Source organism: Camarhynchus parvulus, chromosome 15 (assembly GCF_901933205.1).
Source record: "Camarhynchus parvulus chromosome 15, STF_HiC, whole genome shotgun sequence".
Lineage (NCBI taxonomy): Eukaryota > Metazoa > Chordata > Aves > Passeriformes > Thraupidae > Camarhynchus > Camarhynchus parvulus.
Window position 1 is genome coordinate 2,144,478 of NC_044585.1, and position 21,982 is coordinate 2,166,459.

The 21,982-nt window shown below is 51.7% G+C and overlaps 5 protein-coding genes across 6 annotated transcripts in view; 2 read left to right on the plus strand and 3 right to left on the minus strand.

The window, feature by feature from the left end:
- The window catches only part of RNFT2 (ring finger protein, transmembrane 2), a 31,060-nt gene extending 26,157 nt beyond the window's left edge, over positions 1–4,903 (minus strand). Inside the window, exons 1-3 of one of the 2 annotated variants that reach the window (XM_030959071.1) lie at positions 4,754–4,903; positions 3,354–3,535; positions 2,586–3,038 (exon numbers count right to left, since the gene is read on the minus strand). In XM_030959071.1, the coding sequence (XP_030814931.1) occupies positions 2,586–2,668 (83 nt within the window). In that variant the 5' untranslated portion in view covers positions 2,669–3,038; positions 3,354–3,535; positions 4,754–4,903. Of the gene's footprint in view, positions 1–2,585; positions 3,039–3,353; positions 3,536–4,743 lie in introns of both variants that reach the window. The other variant, XM_030959070.1, reaches the window with a different exon arrangement.
- An 82-nt stretch (positions 4,904–4,985) lies between these two features.
- C15H12orf49 (chromosome 15 C12orf49 homolog) lies at positions 4,986–11,682 on the plus strand. Its single transcript, XM_030958784.1, has 5 exons — positions 4,986–5,175; positions 5,847–6,003; positions 7,229–7,380; positions 7,880–7,993; positions 8,945–11,682. Exons 1-5 carry the CDS (start codon positions 5,065–5,067, stop codon positions 9,026–9,028), a joined length of 618 nt encoding a protein of 205 aa, XP_030814644.1. The 5' UTR covers positions 4,986–5,064; the 3' UTR covers positions 9,029–11,682.
- A 220-nt stretch (positions 11,683–11,902) lies between these two features.
- Positions 11,903–12,512, minus strand: VPREB3 (V-set pre-B cell surrogate light chain 3). Its single transcript, XM_030959101.1, is given in 3 exon segments — positions 11,903–12,202; positions 12,204–12,232; positions 12,464–12,512. Coding segments are annotated over 3 exon segments (378 nt in total).
- Positions 12,513–14,334: 1,822 nt separating this feature from the next.
- Positions 14,335–16,828, plus strand: C15H22orf15 (chromosome 15 C22orf15 homolog). Its single transcript, XM_030959226.1, has 5 exons — positions 14,335–14,459; positions 15,430–15,516; positions 15,775–15,900; positions 16,170–16,244; positions 16,652–16,828. Exons 1-5 carry the CDS (start codon positions 14,435–14,437, stop codon positions 16,804–16,806), a joined length of 468 nt encoding a protein of 155 aa, XP_030815086.1. The 5' UTR covers positions 14,335–14,434; the 3' UTR covers positions 16,807–16,828.
- A 1,666-nt stretch (positions 16,829–18,494) lies between these two features.
- Positions 18,495–19,699, minus strand: CHCHD10 (coiled-coil-helix-coiled-coil-helix domain containing 10). The gene is made up of 3 exons (XM_030958800.1): positions 19,473–19,699; positions 19,155–19,299; positions 18,495–18,753 (listed from the first exon to the last, which is right to left on the minus strand). The coding sequence occupies exons 1-3, from the start codon at positions 19,635–19,637 to the stop codon at positions 18,734–18,736; spliced, it is 330 nt and encodes a 109-aa protein (XP_030814660.1). The 5' UTR covers positions 19,638–19,699; the 3' UTR covers positions 18,495–18,733.
- Positions 19,700–21,982: the final 2,283 nt, after the last annotated feature.

Below are 21,982 nucleotides of genomic sequence, written 5' to 3' on the forward strand. Positions count from 1 at the left end.
GAACACCAAGGTATCCAGATGCTTTTCCCTGTATTTTCTGTCGAGAAGTCACAGCTGCACAACTGGAGGCCAGTAACGAGATCAGAGAGCCTCTCCAGACCTGACCAGAACACATCAGCTCCCTCACCAAGGAATGAAACTCCCAAACACCCTGCTTGCTTTTGGAAAAAACAAAGAAATAATACATCCAGTACCAAATCCAGTATCTTCTATAATGATTTGAGTATTTAAAGAAAAACATACAAAACCTCATGGAACCTGACACAGCACCACCAAGTCGAGTCATACTATAAACAAATTAACCAGGCGAACTCAAAGCAATGACCTACCCCCAAAATCCTCTGTCTTTATTTTGGGACAATCACTACCTGCCCACTGATTAATTGCACCAGAAGAGACACAATCACCAGGGGAAGAGAAGTGTTGAGAGCTGCTTTGTATGTCCCTGACCTGACAGAAAAGTGAAGGATGTGCTCATGGGTCCAGATAAATTCTTTAATTTTTATATTTTTTGGCAAACTGGGCATGGATGTACCCAAATTACTGGGCAGAACTGGTTCTGGCACTGATTCTTTCCTAAGCATGTTGGTATACAGCCAGATTCCCAAAAGAAAGTCTAAATACCTTTACCCTAACAACAAAAGACAGCAGAGACATTTTTCTTCACTAGAAGTCAATACAAAGAAAGTTTAGGTGAGAGGGAACAATGCAGGTAACAGGAATATGATCACCAGGCCCTGTGAGTAAATGCCTGACAGACAGCAAACACTTCTCTAACCTGCAAAAGCAGAGTAAACAATAAACAAACCCCAGCAAGAGGCAAAGCCCACAAGCAAGGCATGGTGCAGAGCTTTGGTCCCTCCTGATTTGAATCCTGGGAGATCTCTAACTTTAGGAACAGCAGTTACAAGTTGAGACAGCACACCCAGGGCCCTCAACCCTCTCTTCCCCATGGGTTCCAAAGCCTCCCCAGGGCACAGAGCTCTGCCTTCCACCTCCCTCTGGGGACACCCTCAAACCTCTCTGGCCAAACCTTCCCACTAAGCAAACTCCTAATAAGGCTTCTTGTAGCTGCACCCCATTCCCACTGCATCTCCACAGGCTCCTGCAGGGAATCAAGTCAACAAGACATTGCACACCTCGTTCTGGTCCAAAATATTCATCAGCCAGGCCTTTAAATTCACACCTAACATTAGAAATCAGGGATGTACACACAGCTTAGGGCTGGGAATGTAACAAACAGCCTGGGAGGAACCCTGTGCTACAAATACACAACTATCCTTTGGAATAATATTGCCAGGATACACGAGTGTGCTTTCAGCAGGAAGGAATTAATCTGTTACATATTTATAAACAAACAAGGGTTGTTTGTTGAAATTGTGAGGCTGCTGAAGTTAACAGAAGTGAAGACCAGTGGCAACAGCATTTCCTTCTACAGTAAGAAAAACTTCAGCCTCTGTTCCTATGTATTTACCCTGTTAAAAATCAGAAGCATCATGAAGAAAAAACCCGAAGATGGCTTTCTTTCCCCTGAAATTAGGAATGGTACCATGCTAGCAATGGCCATGACATAAGGCTTCAACTCTAATTGCAAAACCACTACAGAAAATAAAATATTTACTAATGATCTTTCACTTATAATCTCAGCTCAAACAGAGCAATGAAATTTGCTGGTTCCATCTTTGTCTTGGAGTAATGAGATTAGTTTCTTCTTTAGGAATAAAAACATAAAAAGTCATACTCTAACTCTGGGAAAGCACCAGGGAATATTTAGTACCAGAACAACAACAGTGGCAAGGCTCCCTTGCTGATGTTATAATTACAGAAACAAATTAGAGGTATTCTAAATACTCACATACATGAAGATAGATAAAGGCTCTGGGAAAATGTAAAGGAAGATGTAAGCTCCTTATAACTAAAAATACTAAGTCAGAGTAGTTGGGAGCTTCAGACCAGCAGACTTTTTAAACACCTCAGTAAGAGAAGTGTGAATGGCTCCTGTTCACACAGGTCCATCCTTGCACACTGACAGTGCTCAGGTGCCATGAATCCATCCCCTCCTCCAGAGCTCCACAATCCTGCCCAGCTCAGCCAGATGTCTGCCAGCTGTGCCATCCTGAAACACTGTGGCTGGCAGCAATCAGTGAGTGACAGCAAGGAGAAAAGTAAACTTGTCTCCAGAATCACCAGACTCAAGCAGAGAGCCCGCCACACCACACACACAGGAATTTGACTTTCTCAGTTTTGAGCTTTCATCTTCTAAAACAACCCCCTATGTCAGATTAAGCCTTTTCCTGACCCAGAGATGGGGCAACTGAGAGGAATTTTAAAAACTTTTATTCCATTTTCAGTCTCATGAGAAGGGTGAGACAATACAGGTGTTATAATTCACACCATCACAGTCAGAAGCTAATTATTTCCTAATTACAATACACTGTGTTTCTTGGCCTGTCAGCTTTTGCCACAAGAAAAATGTGAAGAATGCGTCTGGGTCAGAAAAAGGTTTAATTTGACACCCCTACTGTGAAACCAGAACCCTCCTCTTGGAGAGGAACCTTGAGGGAAGAAGAAGGGGAAGGATTTACCTTTCAGGAGGCACGCTGTCTGTGTTGCTGCTGTGCCGCCTCTGCATTTTCCTCAAAACCCTAAAACACAGCACGCTCAACATGAACCCTGTGGCTCAGCAAATCCCAGAGTGGCTACTGGCACAGGCCCTGGGGGCAGAGGGCACTGGGACTTGCTCAGCAGGGGACATGGCTGGCAGCAAGCATTGGCTTCTGTGACAGAGCACCTCCAGCTCCCATTTGTTTCTCAGCACGCTCGAAGGGACAGCTTTGAATGGCAAAGGGGGCACACAGGTGTCCAGGCTGGGCAGGAGTCAGGCAGGTCCCCTCCTGCAGGAAGGGGCAGTCACCAGGAGGGATGGCATGTCGTGGCAAGGGACATGGGGACACCTAACAGTGGCTCTCGAGGTGACACGTGACTCAACAGTCTCTGGGAAAATGAGATCCCGTCTTCCTTTTCTGCAGGAACTTGCTCTGCAAAGCAAAATTGAGAGGGGGGAAGAAAAAGAAAATGTGTAAATATTTTAAATGAAAAAAATACTATTACCTCATGACAATAAGCAACTCATTCATTTTAATCTACAGAAATACCATTTGCAAAGTCTGGACAATAGGCCCAGAGTACAATAGCTACTTAATAAAATGTACAGACTAAGATCTAAATACTCCTGAATATAAGAAATTATAACATTATTCATAACACATGTCAATATATACATAAACGTGCAGCCCACGTGTAAAGGCACAGTGGCTCTGGGAAGGTTGGCCAGCTGTCTCAAAGCACAGTACCTGAAGAACAGCTTTATCTAGAGGTGAAAGGTGCCACTGGCAGAGATGGAAGCCCAGGAGTGTGCAGACATTCACAGATGGAGCACCTCAGACAGTCCAGGACAGTCCAGATTTCAAACCCATCCCAGGTCCTCCCAGCCAGTGACTGTCAGCACCTGGCCCTGGTGCTCACACAGGGACACCTGGAGGAAGCAAGCACAGAGAGCAATTTTCAGCACAAAGAGTTTTACCTCTGCATGTCCCTGGGAAAGGTGACATGAGAGAGGTGCAGGAACCTGCAGCCCTGCTGCCCACACAGCGCTCCCTGGGAGTGCGCCCAGAGCTGTGCTCTGGCTTCAGTGTGTCCAAACACACACCTTTTATCACATACATGTGTGTCTGTGTGTCTGTAATAAATACAGACAGACATAAATATATTTATATATACATGCACTTGTATCACAGACCATATCACACACATATATCACAATATATACTTTATGTATCCATCTATACTTACACATATGTACAAATGCATGTGTATATACATATATATGTATGTGTATACACATATATATACACATACTTACATATACATAGATGTATAGGTATAGATCTGTTAGTGTACCTACAGAGCCATCTATTAATAATCCTATACATACATGTGTATATATATATATGTATATACATATATATAGAGATGTATCTATTAATACAGTTCTATATATATACATACATATACACATCTATATACACACACATATACATAATTTACATATCTAGATATACATACATATCTATGTATAGGTATACATACATGTATATATGTATACAGAGAGAAATATCTGTTAATATGTTTCTATACCTATACATACATATATACATCTCTCTATATAGACATATATACATGGTATACATCTATAGATTTACACCTCTATACATTATAGACATATAGATATACATACATGTAGATACAGACATATCTATTAATACAGCTCTATACATATACATACATATACACATCTATATGTATACACACATACATAGCATACATATATAGGTATGCATACATGTATATCCATCTATATACAGACATATCTAGTAATGTGATTCTATACATACACATACATATATGTATATACATATATATACACAGTATACATATATAGACATACATACATACACACACATATATATGTATATATGTATATATGTATACATACATATATATATACAGAAATATCTATTAATACGGTTCTATACCTATACATACATCTATATGTATGCATACATATATACATGGTATACATCTATAGATATGTACATATATACATACACACACACAGATACACACACCCACACATATATATATGTATATAAATTAAAACCCTACGACTCTATACGTACACACATATACAGACATAAGCCAGGCCTTTTTTCCGGTTAGATGGAGGAAGGAGGTTCCCGCTGGAATCCGTGGCGCGGTGCCCCGTACCCGGCGGCTCGGCCCGGTGCCGGTGATGCCGGTGCCGGTGGTGGGGTGGTGATGCCGGTGCCGGTGATGCCGGTGGTGGTGCCGGTGCCGCCCCGCGCACGCCCGGCCGCGGTTTCCGCCTGCCCCGCCCGCCGGCGGAAGCGCTCGGGCCGCGCTGGGGCCGCGCTGGGGCCGCCCGGGGCTCGCTGCGCCCGCCGGTGATGCCGGCCCCGGGCCCGCGCTGCCCCTCGCCCGGCCATGGTGCCCTGCGGGGCCGTGCTCTGGCGGCGGCTGCTCAGGAAGCGATGGGTCCTCGGCGTCGTCTTCGGGCTCTCTCTCGTGTACTTCATCAGCAGCACCTTCAAGCAGGTCAGTGCCGGCCGGGCCCCGCTCGCCGCGGGCTGCGTTACAACAGCCCGTATGCCGCGGGGACTCTCGTTCTTCAGGTGCTGTCACCGCAGCCCTGGGTAATGCTGCCGTAAGAATGACGTTATAAATGTTTAATGGATGCAAGAGTTTAAAATAGGAATGCCTGATTCTGTGTTTGACAGCAATAGCGGTTTGAACCAAAACTGGGAAAAGAAAGTCTCCACTGGATTTGGTGGGTGTTGTTGTTGTGTCTCTTGAGAATGGGGATTCCACTGGCAAAGGGCTCATGAAAGAGAAATTCGTTCAGCTGCGATATATTATATTTCTATATTATATTACATTATTTCTATTGCAGTTTTATATTATATTATACTATATTATATTATATTTAATATAATACAAACTACTTTTGTGGTTGTAGTGACCAAGTTCAGCTGTGTTACCTGATCCATGGTGAACTGGAATACCCTGACTTTTCTGGACTGTGTGTCTTCCTGTTGAAGTATGAAGTAAAATACTACAAGTAGTAAATTGTTTGCAGTATCGATGGTGGAGTTTCCTGTGCTGGGGAGTTTACAAGTACTAGGCATCTTTAATGCTGGGAGGGGCACGTGGATTGAAGTGGCAGGAGGAGCTGGTATGTTTGGTTGCATTCCTGTTTTTCCTTGCAGGAAGAGAGGATGGTGAGAGATCGGACTCTCCTCCAAGTGCAGGAGCATGAGCAGCCCATCATGTGGAAGGTGAAGTTCAGCTCGGGGAACAGCAGTCAGCTGAGCAACCAGTGCAGGAACTCTGTGCAGGGGAAGCTCCTCATTACAGATGAACTGGGTATGGTTGATATTTGGTTTAATTTATTATTTATTCTGCATATGGCAGTGCTGATTGCTACTTTGTCTGACTGCTGATGGCACTTTGATGGAACAACTGCTCTTTATTAAGGCATTTTCACTCAGCCCTTGGCCTCTTCTCCTCTGATGGCTGAATTTCACTGTGGCTGCAGGTGCTGCTGCTTTGGTTGTGTGCACACCAGGCTCAGGCCCAGGGCTGTGTGTGTGTGACTGTGACCACCTAAAATTCAAAGAATTCCAGTTACCTTTGCACAGAACCCGGACATTGAGTCCTGCTCAGTTTGCTGTGGTTGCTTGCAGAGCTCTTTGTGTCTCCCTGCAGAGTGCTGCTGCTGTCAGAGGGGTTAGGGAGAGCAACTGAGGAAACCTTGGCCTTGTATGGAGGCAGCTCAGGGCTGGTGTAATTAGTGCTCAGTCACAGTTAACGAGCTCGTCTGACCCTTGTAAGCCCAAGGTTATTAACCACTTGTTGCAAGCAGTAGAAGTTAAAGACTTTCCTGCCCTGCACTGTGCTTGTTCCTTAGACCTGGATCTTTCTTGGCCACAAATCAAGGCTACAGAGAACCCACCACATCTTTTGTGATTTGCTTCAATGTTAAATTTGGCACTGCCTGACTTAGGCTTAGTGCCAGTTCATAAGATCTCTAAAAATTACAGCTCTCTCACTGTCCAACACTGTGGTAGTACCATTTCTATATATATTTAATATGATGTATATTCTATAATATACACCATATTTCTATACTGTTGAGGATTCCACTCAGCAATGAATATTACACTGTCCTGCATGGCTAAATCTAAGTCTCTTCATACTGAACTGTAAGAGAATTATCCAGACACAGACCTGTTGCAAAAATGTGTGTAATGGGTTTTTTTTCAATATAATCAATGCCAATCCCATTTCTCCTTTCACAACAAGGAACTGTGCCCAAAAAAAGTCAGAACTGAAATAATCTGCATTTCAATATTCATGGTGTATATAGAGCACATATTAGAGTAGGATGTGATGGCTTGTGCAGATAACACCAGGCTGTTTGAAACATTGCTCTGCATTTCAAAGAGTGGCTGCACAGGACTGAGGGGATCATAATCTACAAAATTACAAACAAACCTGCTCTTAAGGAATGTGATCTTTACTGCAGATTTTCACAGAACATACAGAGGGATGTGCCTTGCCAGTTGTCACTCCTGTTGCTGTTTTCCAGGCTACATCTGTGAGAGGAAGGACCTGCTGGTGAATGGCTGCTGCAATGTGCATGTGCCCAGCACCAAGCTGTACAGCTGTGACAGCTGCCTGCCCAACGGCTGCTGCAGCATCTACGAGTTCTGCGTGTCCTGCTGCCTGCAGCCCAGCAAGGTGATGGATTTCCTCCTGCTTTCCAGGTGTTCTCAGCTGCTGGGGTCCCTCTGTGGCTAAAAGGGCTTCTTTGTGAGGAGCTTTTCCCTTAGAGGGACTGATCCTTTTCTCAGAATGATGAGGAAAACCTCCAAGGGGTGTATGGCAAACTATAAATAAAGCTTTAACAAAACTCATCCTTCCCACTTTTGGAAGGAAATACTGGGAGTCCTGCAAAGTGTTTCAGCTTCATTTGCTGAAAAGAAATGGTTGCAGAAGAGTTACTGCAGCCAGTATTAGTTTTTTAATTGTAATTTCCCCTTTTTCTATGAGCTTCTCTTAGATTCTTGTCCTGCTGCTGGGGTTCTGAGGCATTAGCCTTTGAGTGCTTGCTAGAAATCCTAAGTGGAGTTGCTTACTATTCCTCTGATACCTGAGCTTGTAGGCTGGGGTGGGCTTTGATTGCTCCTTGCTGGAGCAGTGTTTCTGATTTTTGCCTTCTCTTTGCTGACCACTTCAGCAACATCTCCTGGAGCGGTTCTTGAACCGGGCGGCGATCGCGTTCCAGAACCTCTTCATGGCAGTGGAAGATCACTTTGAGCTGTGTCTGGCCAAGTGTAGGACTTCATCACAGGTGAGGCACCAGCACATGTCCAGGGCCCAAAAAGTGCCCTTGGAAATGGGGCTCAGTGCTGTGAATGGCTGGTGTGTTGTGTTTGTATTTTCATAAAAGCTGAAGCCATGGCTGAGAGCCAGCCTGAAGGGAAAGCACTTTAATTTAGAGCAGGATGAGTTGCACATTCTCTGTAGAAAAGAGGAGCTTAACCAAAAAGAGACTGAGTTCAGCAACCAGTGAAGATCTCAGATGAGTTCTGGGGAAGATCTCATTAGGATGAAGACAGTGAGAGCAGTTCCCAGTAGCCTCAGAATGCTCTTTATTTTATGATACAGCTGGAGACTCACCCTGTGCTGACAATCACCTGCATGCTAACTCAAAAACTGTGCTGTAATTTCTCTGCTTATTAAGGACAGAGGTGAACTTCTGTTACCCATGTGATTTTATTAGAAGTTTTGCTCTAAGCAAGCAGTGGCCCTTTTAGAAAGTGCTGTTGGCCATAGCCTGCAGCTTCAGTATTTCAGGTAGCAATAGGGATGGACTGCAAACAAAGGATAGAGTTCCAAATGTCTCCAAAGTTACTGGGATTTTTACCCATAAAATCTGAACTCTAGTTTTTGTCAAGAGAAATGCACACATCTCAAGTTGCAACTTTATGGTGCTCTGCTTGCTTAGAACATCTAGTGCCTAAACAGATCTATTATTTTTTTTTTAATGAACTCTGTTTCCACCTACTTGAGTACTCTCTTGAAAAGGAAGTTCTGGTTCAACATTGCAGTGCTGTAATGCATCAGCTGGCTCTTGTGTGCTGGCAATGCAGAGTTTTTTGATCCAAAGGCACTCTGATGTGTAGAACAATTTGGGATTTTTTTTGCCTGTGCATAAACTCTGTGCAATTGTTCCCTCCGTGAAGGGATGCCTTGTTCAACTGTGTGCATATTGTTAAAGCTTCTCCTCCTTTCCTGGCAGAGTGTGCAGCATGAGAACACCTACAGAGACCCAATTGCCAAATACTGCTATGGGGAGTACCCCCCAGAGCTCCTGCCTGTCTGAGAGCTGCACATCTGAGCAGCAGAGGAAGGAACTGGAGCCTTGAATCCAAAAGGACAAGACAGCAGCTGTTGCTTTACCAAAGCCTCGGTGTAAAAAGCTTGCCTTGGATGTGGGGGCAAACCCAGAGGTGAAGAGAGGAAGTAAGGAACTTTTTGGGACTGAATCTTGCTTTCTTCAATTTTTTGTGCATCTGCTTTGGAGTGCTGGTACTGTGCTGCTGTGCCAGTGCATTCTTTGAATACTTCCTCTGACTTTCAGGAATCGTGGAGTCAATGTAGGCTACAGAACATCATGAGGAAAATATATAATGTGGCTTTGCAGCTGTAAATAGAGGTTCAGTTGTGTCTCTGCAGTCCAGAGACTTTCCAGGGTCACAGTAGTAACTGGAGGACTTTTCCTTTCAGAGGGCAAAGTGTGCCCACTGTGCTTCTCTCTCTGGAGCCCTTCTTGGCGTGCATGGTGTACACTACATATGTAATTATGAATTATTTATTCATTTTATATGGGTCACTGGCTGAAAGTACAGATGCTTTGCATAGCTAGTTGTGGATGCCTTTCAGTCCCTGCTTTGCTGTGTCAGCTAGAAGGAATATTTTAGATCCTGACTAAAGTTGGTAGGGTTTTTCTTCCTCCTTAGTCTAAAGGAATTGCATTGGGATTTGTCACTATAGTCCTTAGTTCCTCTTATTGAGTTTAACCATCCAGAACTCCAATGGAGTTGTTCTGCCACAGTCCCATAGCACAAGAGAAGAGCAGGGATCTGCCTAGGATGGGATGTTTATTGTCTCTAAACACTTTCCTTGTAGCTCTGCAGCAGTTTCCTCAAAGAGGAGTCCAGTTTTGTGAGCAGCTCTGTGCTGTCCACTTGCTGACAGGGAGCAGGGAAGATTTGTTTGCTTGAACTTGTTCAGGCCTTGGTATTTCAAATTCACTCCTGGTTGTGCAGGAGGCCAAAGGGTGGAGCTGAGCTCGCCCCAGCACCTTTCCCAGAGCTGCCTGTGCCTTTCCAGCCTGCCCCAGTGAAGGAGGCAGGATGGCTCTGCCAGCTTGTCCAGCTCTCAGGCAGATCCTGAAATGTTTGACATCTGCATCTCAGGCAGCAAACTTCAGCTTCCTTTTAGCCGTTGGAACCCCCTTACAACAAATTCCAGCTGATCTTCACCTTTGACAAACATATTAAACAGGACTTAGTTAAGAAGACAAGAATTCATTATCCCCTGCTTGCTTTACACAATCCAGTGCCCAGTTCCCGCCACTGTACCTCAGCCAGCGGGGAAGGGAACAGGGCAACCTGCAGCCGGGAGTTTAGGATAAAAGGAGGCTGCATGCTCCGAAATCTCGACAGAGACCCCACAGGGCTATGGTTTAGTGGACTCTCTCCCTTTATTGAATAAAGTTGCAGGATTCTTCTGTTTCCTTTGTGGGCATTGGCTTTTCATAGCGCGGCTTTTCGCACATAGTGAGCGGACGCGCCGAACGCCGCGGGGCCCTGACGCGCACTGAGGTGACCCGGAAGTGACGGGCCTGGTTTTTCTCTTCTTCTGCGCCAATAGTAGTGCCGGCTGCCCCTCACGTGACATCCACAATCGCCCTTGACTCCTAACTCCCGCCGCCGGGCGCGCGCCGAGCTGAGCATGCGCAGTGCGGCCTTCCAGGGCTTTCCCCAATTCTGTGGGAATTCTGTGGGATAATCCTTCATCCCTCTGTGAAAAAATGTCCCCAGAGAGTCCCCGCGGGGGCACGCGTGTCCCTGTCCCCTCAGGAGCTGTGCTGTGGCACCAGGGGCTGCTCCAGGGGTGGGTGAGGGCTGCCCCCGGCCCAGAGACCCCGCCGGGCCCACAGCCCCTCACGGCCCAGGGACGCGCGACACGAGCCGCGGGTGAGGATTCGCCTTTATGACCTTCATTACCTTTAATTAAACTCTGCGGAAGCCCCAGCCAGGTGGAGGCCGCCTCGTGCCAGGTGCTGGAAGAGCCCAGGACAGCCAGGCCGAGGCCGAGCCCTCATCCTCCCGCTCTGCGGCCGTGCCCGGCTGTCTGCTGCCCCGGGAGGGACGCCTGGGGACAAAGAGGAGTTGCTGCACTTCCAGCTCAGGCAGCGCTGCCGAGCCTGCTCAAGCATGCTGATTTATTAAAAATATGGATATTGATCTAGTACCGATATCCAACTGTGACGGACAAAGACTCTCTAACAGTTTAAAGTTAGAAAGCGTATGTTTATTGTGGGAGAGCTCCCAAATACACACCGCAATTTACAGGTGATTACAGAGTCCTTTTAGCTATACAAGTATTGAATACCCAAAATACAAATACATATTCATGACTTTGGTACATCCCAGTCCCCACTTCCTATGGTAATTAGTTCAAAAGCTATTAAGCATGCAGAGTTTGTTCCTCAAAATGAGTCGGTGGTCCCTTCCATGGGGAGGGGTCCCAAAATGAGGAAGTAAATGAAATCTTCCTTGTTCTGAACTTTCTACATTTTCAATGCAAATATGACAAATGAGCCCATTGGTAGAACTCCCATTCCCGTCTTCAATTGGTTCAGAACAGAGGAGGCCTACAATTGTCTTATGTTCCTAAAAGCTGTTTATCAGTTTCTATATTCTTCATTAGCTAACCAAACAATATGTTGACAAGCAATCAATTATCAGTTAACTACTAACTCTTAACTTCATCAAGGCCTACCCATTTATTTTGATACACTCCAATAAAGCTTATCTCTAACTAAAACCTCAGCTCCTCTAAAATCCCGAAATCCTTTGAAGTTTATGTCTCAATGCAAAGATGGATTTTCCCCATCCCTCCCAGGGCTGCCGCTCTCCCTGCTGGCAGAGGGTGGCCAGGGGAAGCAGGGAAGCTTCAGGTGCCATCTCTAGAGCCACCTGAGGGCGGGTGACAGGGCACAGTAATAGGTGCCATTGTCGTCCTGGCAGGCGGCTGCGATGGTGAGGATGCAGGCGTTGCTGGCCAGGTCTTTGGTGGCCGAGAAGCGCTCGGGAGTCATGGCAGGCTTGTGCTTGTCCCTCTCGGAGTTGTAGTAGAGCAGGTACGTGAGGGAGCGGCCCGGGCGCTGCTGGTACCAGGAGATGCCGAAGTGGCTGATGTTGTACTGCGGGCTCAGCGTGCAGGAGAGCCGAGCGCTCTGCCCGGGCTGCACCAACACCGAAGCGGGGCTGGCTCAGCACGGGCTGAGCCCTGGCTGCTGCACGCACCAGGGATGCAGTTAGTGATGGGCTGAGCCATGTCCCCCATCACCATCACCCCAAAATGTGATGGGGGACACTAACAGCCCATCACTAACCACAAAACATTCCCCAACCACCACCCTGCTCATTGCATCACAAACACCCAAATCAAACCAACCCCCCTTGGAGAGCCCAGGCCTGCCCTCCACCCTGCAGTGCCCCCAGGCAGAGCTGCCTCACCCCCTTACCCGTGCCCAGCGTCCCCAGCAGGAGCAGGACTGTGAATCCCAGGGCCATGGCAGGAGGCAGAGGAAGGGAGGCTGTTTCAGAGCAGCTCTGGGGTGCTGCTCAAAGCGCGGGTGCTGTGCCGTGGCCACTGGCGGGGTGTATGTAAATGACACGGGGGGCTCAGGGACTCTGCTCCCCGGGGCTGCTCGCTCTGCTGCAGCTGGGCTTCAGGGAGGGGGTGAGAGCCACCACCCTCCCCTCAACCCATTTCCTTCAGCTGCACCAGCACACCCACAGCTCACCCCACGCCCTGGGCACTGGGGTGGCATGGCTGACCATCTCTCTTCGCTGATGGGAGGAGCAGAGAGGTTTCCCTGCAGTCCCACACCCAAGCCCTCTGCTGCCAGGCATGCAGGAGCCTGAGCCACACCGTGCCAAGGATGCTCTGGGGGGCAGCAGGCTGGGGGCCACCAGGGAGAAGGGAACTGTCCCATCACAGAAATAACAGGAGGAAAGCTGCTGCTGCCTTCATGCAGCTCCATCACTGTGGCAGGAATGGCTGGGCAGGGTCTCAGCATAACTTGCAGCAGGGAGCTGCTGGGGCTGCTGCCTCTTGGCCAGGGCCACCTCAGGAGCAGCAGCGTGGCCAGCCCTGGTGGGTGGGTGGGTGGCTGCTGAGGCCATCGGGCAGGAGGCGTGGTGTCCCCAGGGAGTGGTGGTGTCCCCAGGGAGAGGTGGCTGCAGCACAGCTGCTGCGGAAGGACAGCAGACTGTCACAGACACGGCCACCGGCTCAGCGGGCGTGAAGCCACTCCCGCCTGTGACACCTGCCACGGGGCCACTGTGTCACATGGCCACCAGCCCGGGCTGTCCCCAGCCGTGAGGGCAGCGGGCACCTCTCGTGTGCCAGAGCCACCGGGCACCTCCTGCCCCTGCCAGTGCCACCTCATCACCACCCGGGGACAGCCACTCCCTCTGCAGCACCCACAGAGGCCCCCAGCCAAAGACGTTTGCAGGTTTGCCCCTGCAGTTATCAGCAGTTTGTGTTTGATGAGCTCTGGCAGGTAGGAGCACCCTGCAGGTGCAGCTCCAGCTGCTGCCCACCAGCACTCCCCACATTCTGCCAAGTGGTGCCAAGATGAACACAAGTCTCCCTGCACTTGTCCCAGGGTAGGAGTGTCACACACACACCTTGTCCCAAGCTCTGAGCCAGTCAAGTCCATGGATTAGAGTGACTGTGAAATGAAACCTGGCAAGACAGGGGGAAATCACCTCCTCATGCAAAGAGGGGCATTCCAGAGAAAGGGAATTTGTCCTCAGAGCAGGTGAGCGCAGGATAATGCAGCACATCAGTGTTGTTACTTTCCAGCCTCCCCATCTGCTGAGCAGCCCAGGGTCATGATTTCATCCATGTTTTCCACAGGAAAAGGGGATGATGCTACAGGGCCCTGGCTGCAGGCACACTTGCACAGCAACGTTTGGGTGCCAAATACAAGATGCAGCTGGCACATGACCATGTCCACCATGGGGCTGCAAAACCCCAGTGCCTCCTGCTCCAGGGCAGGATCCTCAGGGGGGTTTCTCCAGTGGCATCAGCCATGTCACACAGCAGGCCAGGCTGGCCTTGCAGCAGTGCTGGGCTCAGCTAGGAGCAGGATGAACACATGAGGCACCACCACAGCCCAGATGAGCTGCAGGACAAATGGGGTGACAGGAAACACCACGAGACTACAGAAAGTCTGAAATTCAGAGCATCTGGGACCACATGGAGCAGGCAGCCTTCCCACAGGCTGCTGTTTAGCTCAGCCCTTGCTCTGCCTCCTCTCTCCCCCCGCAGGAGGCTCGGGAATCTGCAGGGGCCATTCATTCCCTGTTGCTGAGCAATCTGGCTACTGAAACCACAACAGCGTCAGCGGGGATGGAGCCTCTGTGCCCGGGACTCTGCCGCAGCTCCCAGCGCTGCCTGCAGGGAGGGACCCGGCAGCACCACCATGTTCGCCACGGTGAGATTCGGAGGTAGGTGGGGCCACCCTGGTCACCCCCAGGAGGGGCAGGGAGGGACACAGCAGTGCCCAGGGCTGAGGGAACAGGCAGGAGAGCTCTGCCAGGCACGGCAGCATCCTGCACCTCACTGCTTTTATTTATCTATTACCCCTACACTCCAAATCATGGAGGGAAACCACTCCAGCAGAGCTGAGCTAAGCACAGGGAGGGAGGCTGAAGGTGAGGAGGAGTTCCCAGCCTGGCAGCTCTGGGAAAGCACTGGAGGGGGCCCTACTTATCTAGACACAACCAGAAGAGCTGTGGAGCACAAGTGCCAGGTGCCAGCAGAGCTCCTGTGTTCTGGGCTGTGTGGGAAGGGTTCCCTGGCTGAAATCCTGGCTCTCAGTGTCAGAGAGCAGGCATTTGTGGGAAGGAACGAGCAGCCCTGACCTTACCCAGCTGGCTGAAAGCCTTGGCCCTACCCCAGACACTCGTGGCTGGAGCCATCAGACACACACCGTCCTAAGCCTTTGCTCCCTCTGCTATTTGAATTGGATCCCCAGCTCTGAGTGCTGATGCGTGTCAGCCCTGGGGGATTTCTCAATTGTGACAAACTCGGTCAGAGTTCATGGCCAAAATATCCTGGGTGACTCAGCCACAATCTCCAGCTCCTTCCCCTTGTGACTGGGACCAGCTCCTAGGAGGGCACTGGCAAGGACCAGGCCTCACTGCTTGTCCCGACTCATGCTTGATGAAACAAAGTTGAAGGACAGAGACACTTTATCAATCAGAACCATTCTCCCTAAATGAAAGTACTCATCTTCTCCCCTTGCCCTGGGGCACTCTCAGCACCCATGGCTGTAATGCAGGTCCTGAAAGCCCTGCTGGTGCCACCTGGGGGTCCTGCCTCTGCTGGCCACAGTGGGCACCTCTGAGCCTCCTGCTGTGCCCATGGGTTTGGGGTGACCACGCTCCTCTCTCAGATCTCATTCCCTGTCTGCAGCCAACTGCCAAGAGATGGTGAACCTGCTCTGCTGTGTCCAGACCCTCACAGGCCACCTGAAATGGAAGTGTCAGTGCAGGCCTGAAGGTAGGAGTGCTCTGGGCTGTGGTCACCAAGGGACTGCCACTCACCCATAGAGAGCAGCACACGGTAAAAAACGGGTCACATGGGAGTCACAGAACATCCCAAAACACAGGGAAAGGGACAGCAAACCTCCCACTCCCCAGATCTCAGCAGATTCTATTCTAAGTGTAACTTGCCAAGGAAAATGCCTCTAAACCCCTCAGGCTCACGTTGGCCCCACAGGGGCAGCCTGGGCTCCCTTCACCACGTCTCTCTCTCCAGACTGCATTGATCTTATGGATGAAAAGGGCATCCTGATGAACCTGAGCAAAGTGGAGGATCCTGCATCTGAATATGCCAGTAAATACCTGCAGGGAAGGCAGCGCTACATCCTCATCAGAGCTGTCCGTGAGTCCCTGTGCAGCCAGCCCTGGGCAGGGCCTGCTCTGGGGGCAGCTCTGGGGAGGGCTCTGCTCAGCAGCCACTTGGACACAGCCCAGAAGTGCTGAGGAGGCAGAAGCCAGCTCAGATGAACAGCTAGAGCTGAGCCTTTGTTTGTCCAAGGGCTGCTCCAGGGGAGAAGGAACTTTTCCTGGGCAGAACCACCTGCCTCAGTTACAAGCCTTCAGTTTACAGCCAGGAGAGAGATTAATCCATTTCTCCCACTCTGCTGCCAGGAGAAGAAAACTCTGAAGCCATCTGCTACGAATCCTTGCTTGAGGACCTGGGGAAACACTACCCTGAGCTCCCAGGTAAGAGCCAGGCACCCACTTCGCCTCCACAGAGGAGTCAGGGGTGCAGGCATCACTCCTGTTCCACCTCAGCCCTCATACAGCACCTGTGGGACTCTCCTCTGATCCCTGTGCTCCTTCAGGGCTCCTGGGGGCAGTGAGGGCACTCAGGCACCAAGGGAGGGGACAAGCAGGGCTGCTGTTACACCCCACAGCAGGCAGAGCCCTGCCCAGCTTGTCCCCCTGGCAAAGAGAGGCTCATCTCCTTGGAACAAACAGGGGGGAAGGACATCAGGAGAAACGGGGAAACCCTCAAGTGTCTCTCCAGGCTGTAGTCCCACAGGTTGGCAGTGCCTTGCTCAATATGTAATGGGCAACTGACCAACACAGCAGGAAAACAGCTCTGGAGGGGCTTGGTCACTCCACAGATCGGCTGCAGCAGCTCTCAGGAAAGACTCAGAGGACAGAGCAGAGGAAGAAAGGCTCCTTGCAGAGGGCTCAGCCTCACACCAGCACCCGAGCCAGGAACAGGACCACCTCACAGAGCAAGAGGAGCTTGGAACACAAGAGCACCCCTAAATGAGGAACAGACCCACCACTGGTCAGCACAGCCTCCACCAGGGCCCCAAGCCCTGCCCAGGTTCTTATTCCAGCACAGCAGAGCCCCTGTACTGAGCCCCTCTCTCTAGGATCCCCTGGCCCCCCAGAGCTTCACACATCCCAAGCTGTGTCGTTCTGGTTTTTTAAGATTTTCTAAGCCTTCTATGTCGACATTCTTGTACTGAACTTTCTCACACACTTTCTGTAAATAACTCATTGTTTTGCATTGCTTTATGGAGGAGGAGAAAGTTGATGGACTGTTGGTTTGACCAGTGTCATCAGAGAGGTGGCACTGTCACCCTCCAATCCACTGTCACTCTTGGAAAACTATAAATGTTGGAGTCAGAAAATAAACTTCCCTTTTCTTCACCTTGAGAACAGCAGTGTGAGCTTGTGTTCTTTCGTGTCCTGTAGTGACAAAGCTGCACCCTGGCAAACTCAGCATCACAGCCAGGCACAGGCACCATCCTCCTGCTCCCCTGGCATGGCCTGCACGCTCAGGGACAAGAACCTGCACCTCCTCCCCACCCAGCTGCACTCCCAGCACTGCTGGGGCTGCTTCCCACTGCAGCACCCTGGAGTGGCCCTGCAGGGACTGCCCTGCAATCTCCAGGAAAAGCTGCTCCAGAGACAGCACACCTGCAGGAGCAGCTCTTTGCCAAGGTGGGTCAAAGGCAGAACACACCTGCTGCAGGTGCTGCTGCTGCTTCTCCACCCAGAGCAACACACCAACAGCCTAATACATTTATTTCTTAAAGGGAGTTGAAGAGCTTTGCAGTGGTTCCTCCCTGCTCTCACAGGACAGCTCAGCACATAGAGCACTTGGGCTTTCATTCTCTGCCACTTAGTTTTTCCCTTGGCTGTCTCTAAGGAGAACACAAGACACCCCTGCTAAGGCCAGGCACAGCTCAGGATATCTCTACCAAGAACTTAAGACTGTGACATTTAGAAGGGGCAGGATTTTCAACAGGATCTGCTAACAGCATTTACCACCTAGATTTGGATTTCCTCACAGATCCCAGCAAGGGGCTGAGAACCTGTCCTTTATTCAATAGTCAGATCAAAAGGTTAAGAGACTCATTCTGCCATGAAAAATGCATCAGTTGAGCACCTGAAAGTGTTCCGGCTTCACTGCTGTGCTACTAAAACTCCAGCTGAAACCTCAGAATTCCCTGTTAGACCAACGTGAGGAACAGGGTGTCCTGCTGGAGGCCAGTCAGGGCAGCAATCACGAGGCCGTGCTGCCAAGGTGACTGCAAGAGCAAAGCAGCTCCAAACTTCACCTGCTGCCAGTGACCTTGAGAACATTGCATAACCTGCTAAAGCCTCAGAGTCACATCAGCCAACTGTACCCAAGTGCCACAGCCAGACAGGTCACACTCTCAGCACTGAGGGCAGGACAGGTACTCAGGAAGAGGATATCTACAGAAAAGTAATTTGTCACTGAAAATCCCACGGGACACGTGTTGGCTTACCTCACTGCAGCCTCTCCTTGGCCTGGAGGGCAGCCAGGAGGATCCCCTTGTGCCAAGTCATGCAGGCCCAGTCCTTGCTGGGCTGCACCCCCTGTTTGCAGGAATACACACTTGTGCCTTGTCCTCTGGCTGTCAATGTTAATGCTTTGGTAGCTTGATTTTAGCTTAAAAATTAAATAAAGAACATGCACAGGTGATAGGTCCAAATAAATTCTTTTATTTCTCTGTAATAAATACAGTGCTATCTGAACACTGAAGACCCTTGGGTCCAATCATTCCCTTCCTTCCCTACTAGTTCAGAAGTGAATTACCACTAGAATACTCCTGGCTGGTCAGTCTGCTCCCTCCAGCTCACTCCCTGTCTGTCCTGCCACTCCCTGGGGAGAGCAGGGCTCTCTACACCACGATCCTCTTCCCTACGAGGGGGCGAATTCTTCACAGGAGAGAAGAAACACCTACAGGGAGGAAGCAGAAAATCAGCATTAGGAACATGTTCCAACAGCTAGAGTTAAAGCTCTCTCACCCAGTGTAACGAGATCATGACCTAACTACGGACAGCAGCTTGTACCAAATACAGCAGGAATTAGAGAGTCAGCCAGGGAGAGCAGCAGGCTGCCCATGGCAGCAAGAGTGGATCCTCTAGAAGGTACCTACAGCCTGCCAGCCTTCACAGAGACGTGGCCACAATCATTTCCCCTTCCCTTTGCAGCTGCCTTCCTGACTAAAAACACAACTGCGTCCTACTAAAGCCCTGAAGGGCGCCATATCCCCACACAAGGCGGTTTCTGCCACCCGCAAACCCTCGGAGGCGCCGTGCCAGCAGCAGCTCCCTCCCGCAGGCGCAGGGCCCGCTCACCGTTGCTGTACTTGCACTGCTTCAGAGCCTCGTTGAAGCCCTCGCACAGGGTCAGGTCTCGCTGGTTGGTGGCGCACTCCAGGAACTGCTTCATCTCATAGTGGCACGGTCCGTACGGCGACTGCTGCAGCACGGCCGGGGGCTCCTGCGGCCACGGGCGCGGTCAGGCCGGCCGGGGGCAGCGGCGTCGGTTCCAGCGCGCTCCCGTCCCCTCCAGCGGGGGCGGCTGCCCGCCCGCCCGTCCGTCCGTCCCTCCCGCCCGGCCCCGCTCCCCGCTCCCAAGGGCGGCCCAAGGGCACAGCCCGGCTCCGCTCGCACCTGGGCGGGCGCCGCCGCCTTGGCGGGCTCGGAGGAGCCGCCGCTGAAGACGCCGGTGATGGCGCTGCCCACGACGTGTCCCACGGCGGAACCCACGGCCACGCCGGCCGCCGTGCTCGCCATCTGCGCCATCAGCCCGGGCTGCGCCGGCTGCGCCGCGGGCATCGGGGCCGCTGGGGCCGGGCTGCGGAGAGAAGGGGAGTCATGAGGGGCGGCGCAGGGCGGCGTGCCGCAGTGTGCCCGCCTGAGCCGAGCCCAGCCCGGCCGAGCCGGGCCGGGCCGGGCCGAGCCGCGGTACCTGGCGGGCGCAGGGGTGCGCGGGGGCCTTGGCGGGCCGGGACACGCTCCTGCTGCCGCGCGCCATGGCTGTGAGCGCGCCCCGCCCCGCGCCCGCCTTTAACCGGACCGCGCCGACACGTGACGCAGCGCGCACGCGCAAACGGCGGCCGGGGCCAGGCCACGCCCCGCTGCGGGAAGGCGCCGCTCTCGGAGGGAGCATGCGCAGAAAGCGGGGGGGAGCCCGCGCACCGCCCGTTCGCTCCCGGCAGAGGGCGCGCGAGAACCGTGCGGGGCCGGGAGCGGGAACCGGGCACGGGATCGATCACAGGATCGATAATGGCATCGGTGACGGGATCGATCACGGGATCGATAATGGAACCGGTGACGGGATCGATGATGGAACCGGTGACGGCACTGATCACGGGGTCAATAATGGAACTGATCATGAGATCAATCACGGAACTGGTCACGGCATCGATCATGGACTCAATAATGGACCTGGTCACAGGATCAATCATGGGGTTGATCATGGAATCGGTCACGGTATCAATGACAGAACCGATAACAGGATTGATCACAGGATTGATCATGGGATCATGGGATCAATAATGGAACTGCTCACGGGATCAGTAATGGAACCGGTCACGGAATCAATACAGGATCAATCACGGGACCGGCCACCGAAACACCGAGACACCCAAACACCGAAACAACCACCCGGTGTCCAGCCGCTCTGCCAAGGCCGCCAGGGCCCGGTGTCCCCAGTGCCCGCTGTCCCCAGGGCCCGGTGTCCCCAGTGCCCGCTGTCCCCAGTGCCCGCTGTCCCCAGGGCCCGGTGTCGCCAGGCCGCCCCAGTGCCCGCTGTCCCCAGGGCCCGTGTCCCCACCTTTTGCCCCCCGCGTCCAGCCCCCAGCCCGTCCACGCGGGGGCTGGGCAGCCCTTCAGCGCACAGATCTGTCCCTGATGTCCCAGATAAACATTCCCAGGGCACGGCTTGAGGCCGTTTCCTCTTGTGCCACCTGCGGGAACAGAACGATCGCCCCGCTCCATGCTCGGGACAGGGCCCCGGGCCGGCGCTGCAGGGCGGGACACGGCGGAGCTCCCGGGCAGGGCTTTGCAGAGCTCGGAGCTGCTCCTGCCGGCTGTGGGGCAGGCCCGGAGAGCGTGAAGGGGCTTGTGCTGGGCAATGAACGCGGCCGCCGTGCAGGAGAGGCGGGAACGAGGGAATGCGAGCGCTCCGCAATTGGGGCAGGGAAAGGAGCAGCCGGGGAGGAGGGAAGGGAGGAATGATGTGGTCTAAACCATTGACCAGCAGAACAATTTTTGCAGCAGCCCTCTGGATACAAACCGGGAGATCAAGGAGCGCTGTGCAAGGCGTGGACATTGTTGGGCAGGAGGAATCCTTGAAAAGATGATGATGAGCCCTCAAATCATGAAGAGACAGGCTGGACGACGCCAGCTTTACCTCCAAACCAATTTCCTGACAATTATCTCTTCCCTGGCACCCCCACTTGTCTCCAGGGCCCCTCAGTGTCTCCCTGGAACGGGCCTTGTTGCCACCTCTATCTTTGGGTGTTCCTTTGCCTAATAGAGAGAAAGAAATTCCAAAATTGAGAAGGATCCAGAAGATGTCCAGGAAAAAAAAAGATATCCCAGCTGTGTCGTGTCTCTAGGGCTGCGTTCGTGCATTCAGCAGGTTGTGAAAAGCAGCTCTTTGGGCTGGTTCATTGAGTGGCAGGAGTTAGAGAGCTCAGCCACTGCAGGGCTGGCAATTAGCTGCCGTGGAAGTGTTTTTGTGGAGTCAAATTTCCAGCACGAGGGGAAGAGAAAAGAGTTTGTAAAGCGAGCGGCCCCTCGGCGCGGGAGCCGGGCGGGCAGGGGGAGCTGCAGCTCCTGAGGGGAGGGAAGGATCGTTCCCAAACAAACCCCGCTGCCAGGGGAACACCCCCAAATCCTTCCCCCGCAGTGCCGGGGGCTCTCCTGCCCCGGGAGCTGTGCCGTGCTGCTCTCACCTTTTTACACCCAGCATTTCACACCCGGCCTTTCCCTGCCTGACTTCTCCCACCGACAGAGCGGACGAGCAGCTGGAAAAGCTGGAACGGGACTGGAAAGCCCCTGCAGCACCTGCACTTTCCCCCCTTTTCCCAACTCCTGGGGATGTGTGGCTCCTTTCCTTGAAGGGAAGAGTGTGATCTTGTCCTGAGGAGCCATGAGAGCCAACAGAGGAGGGA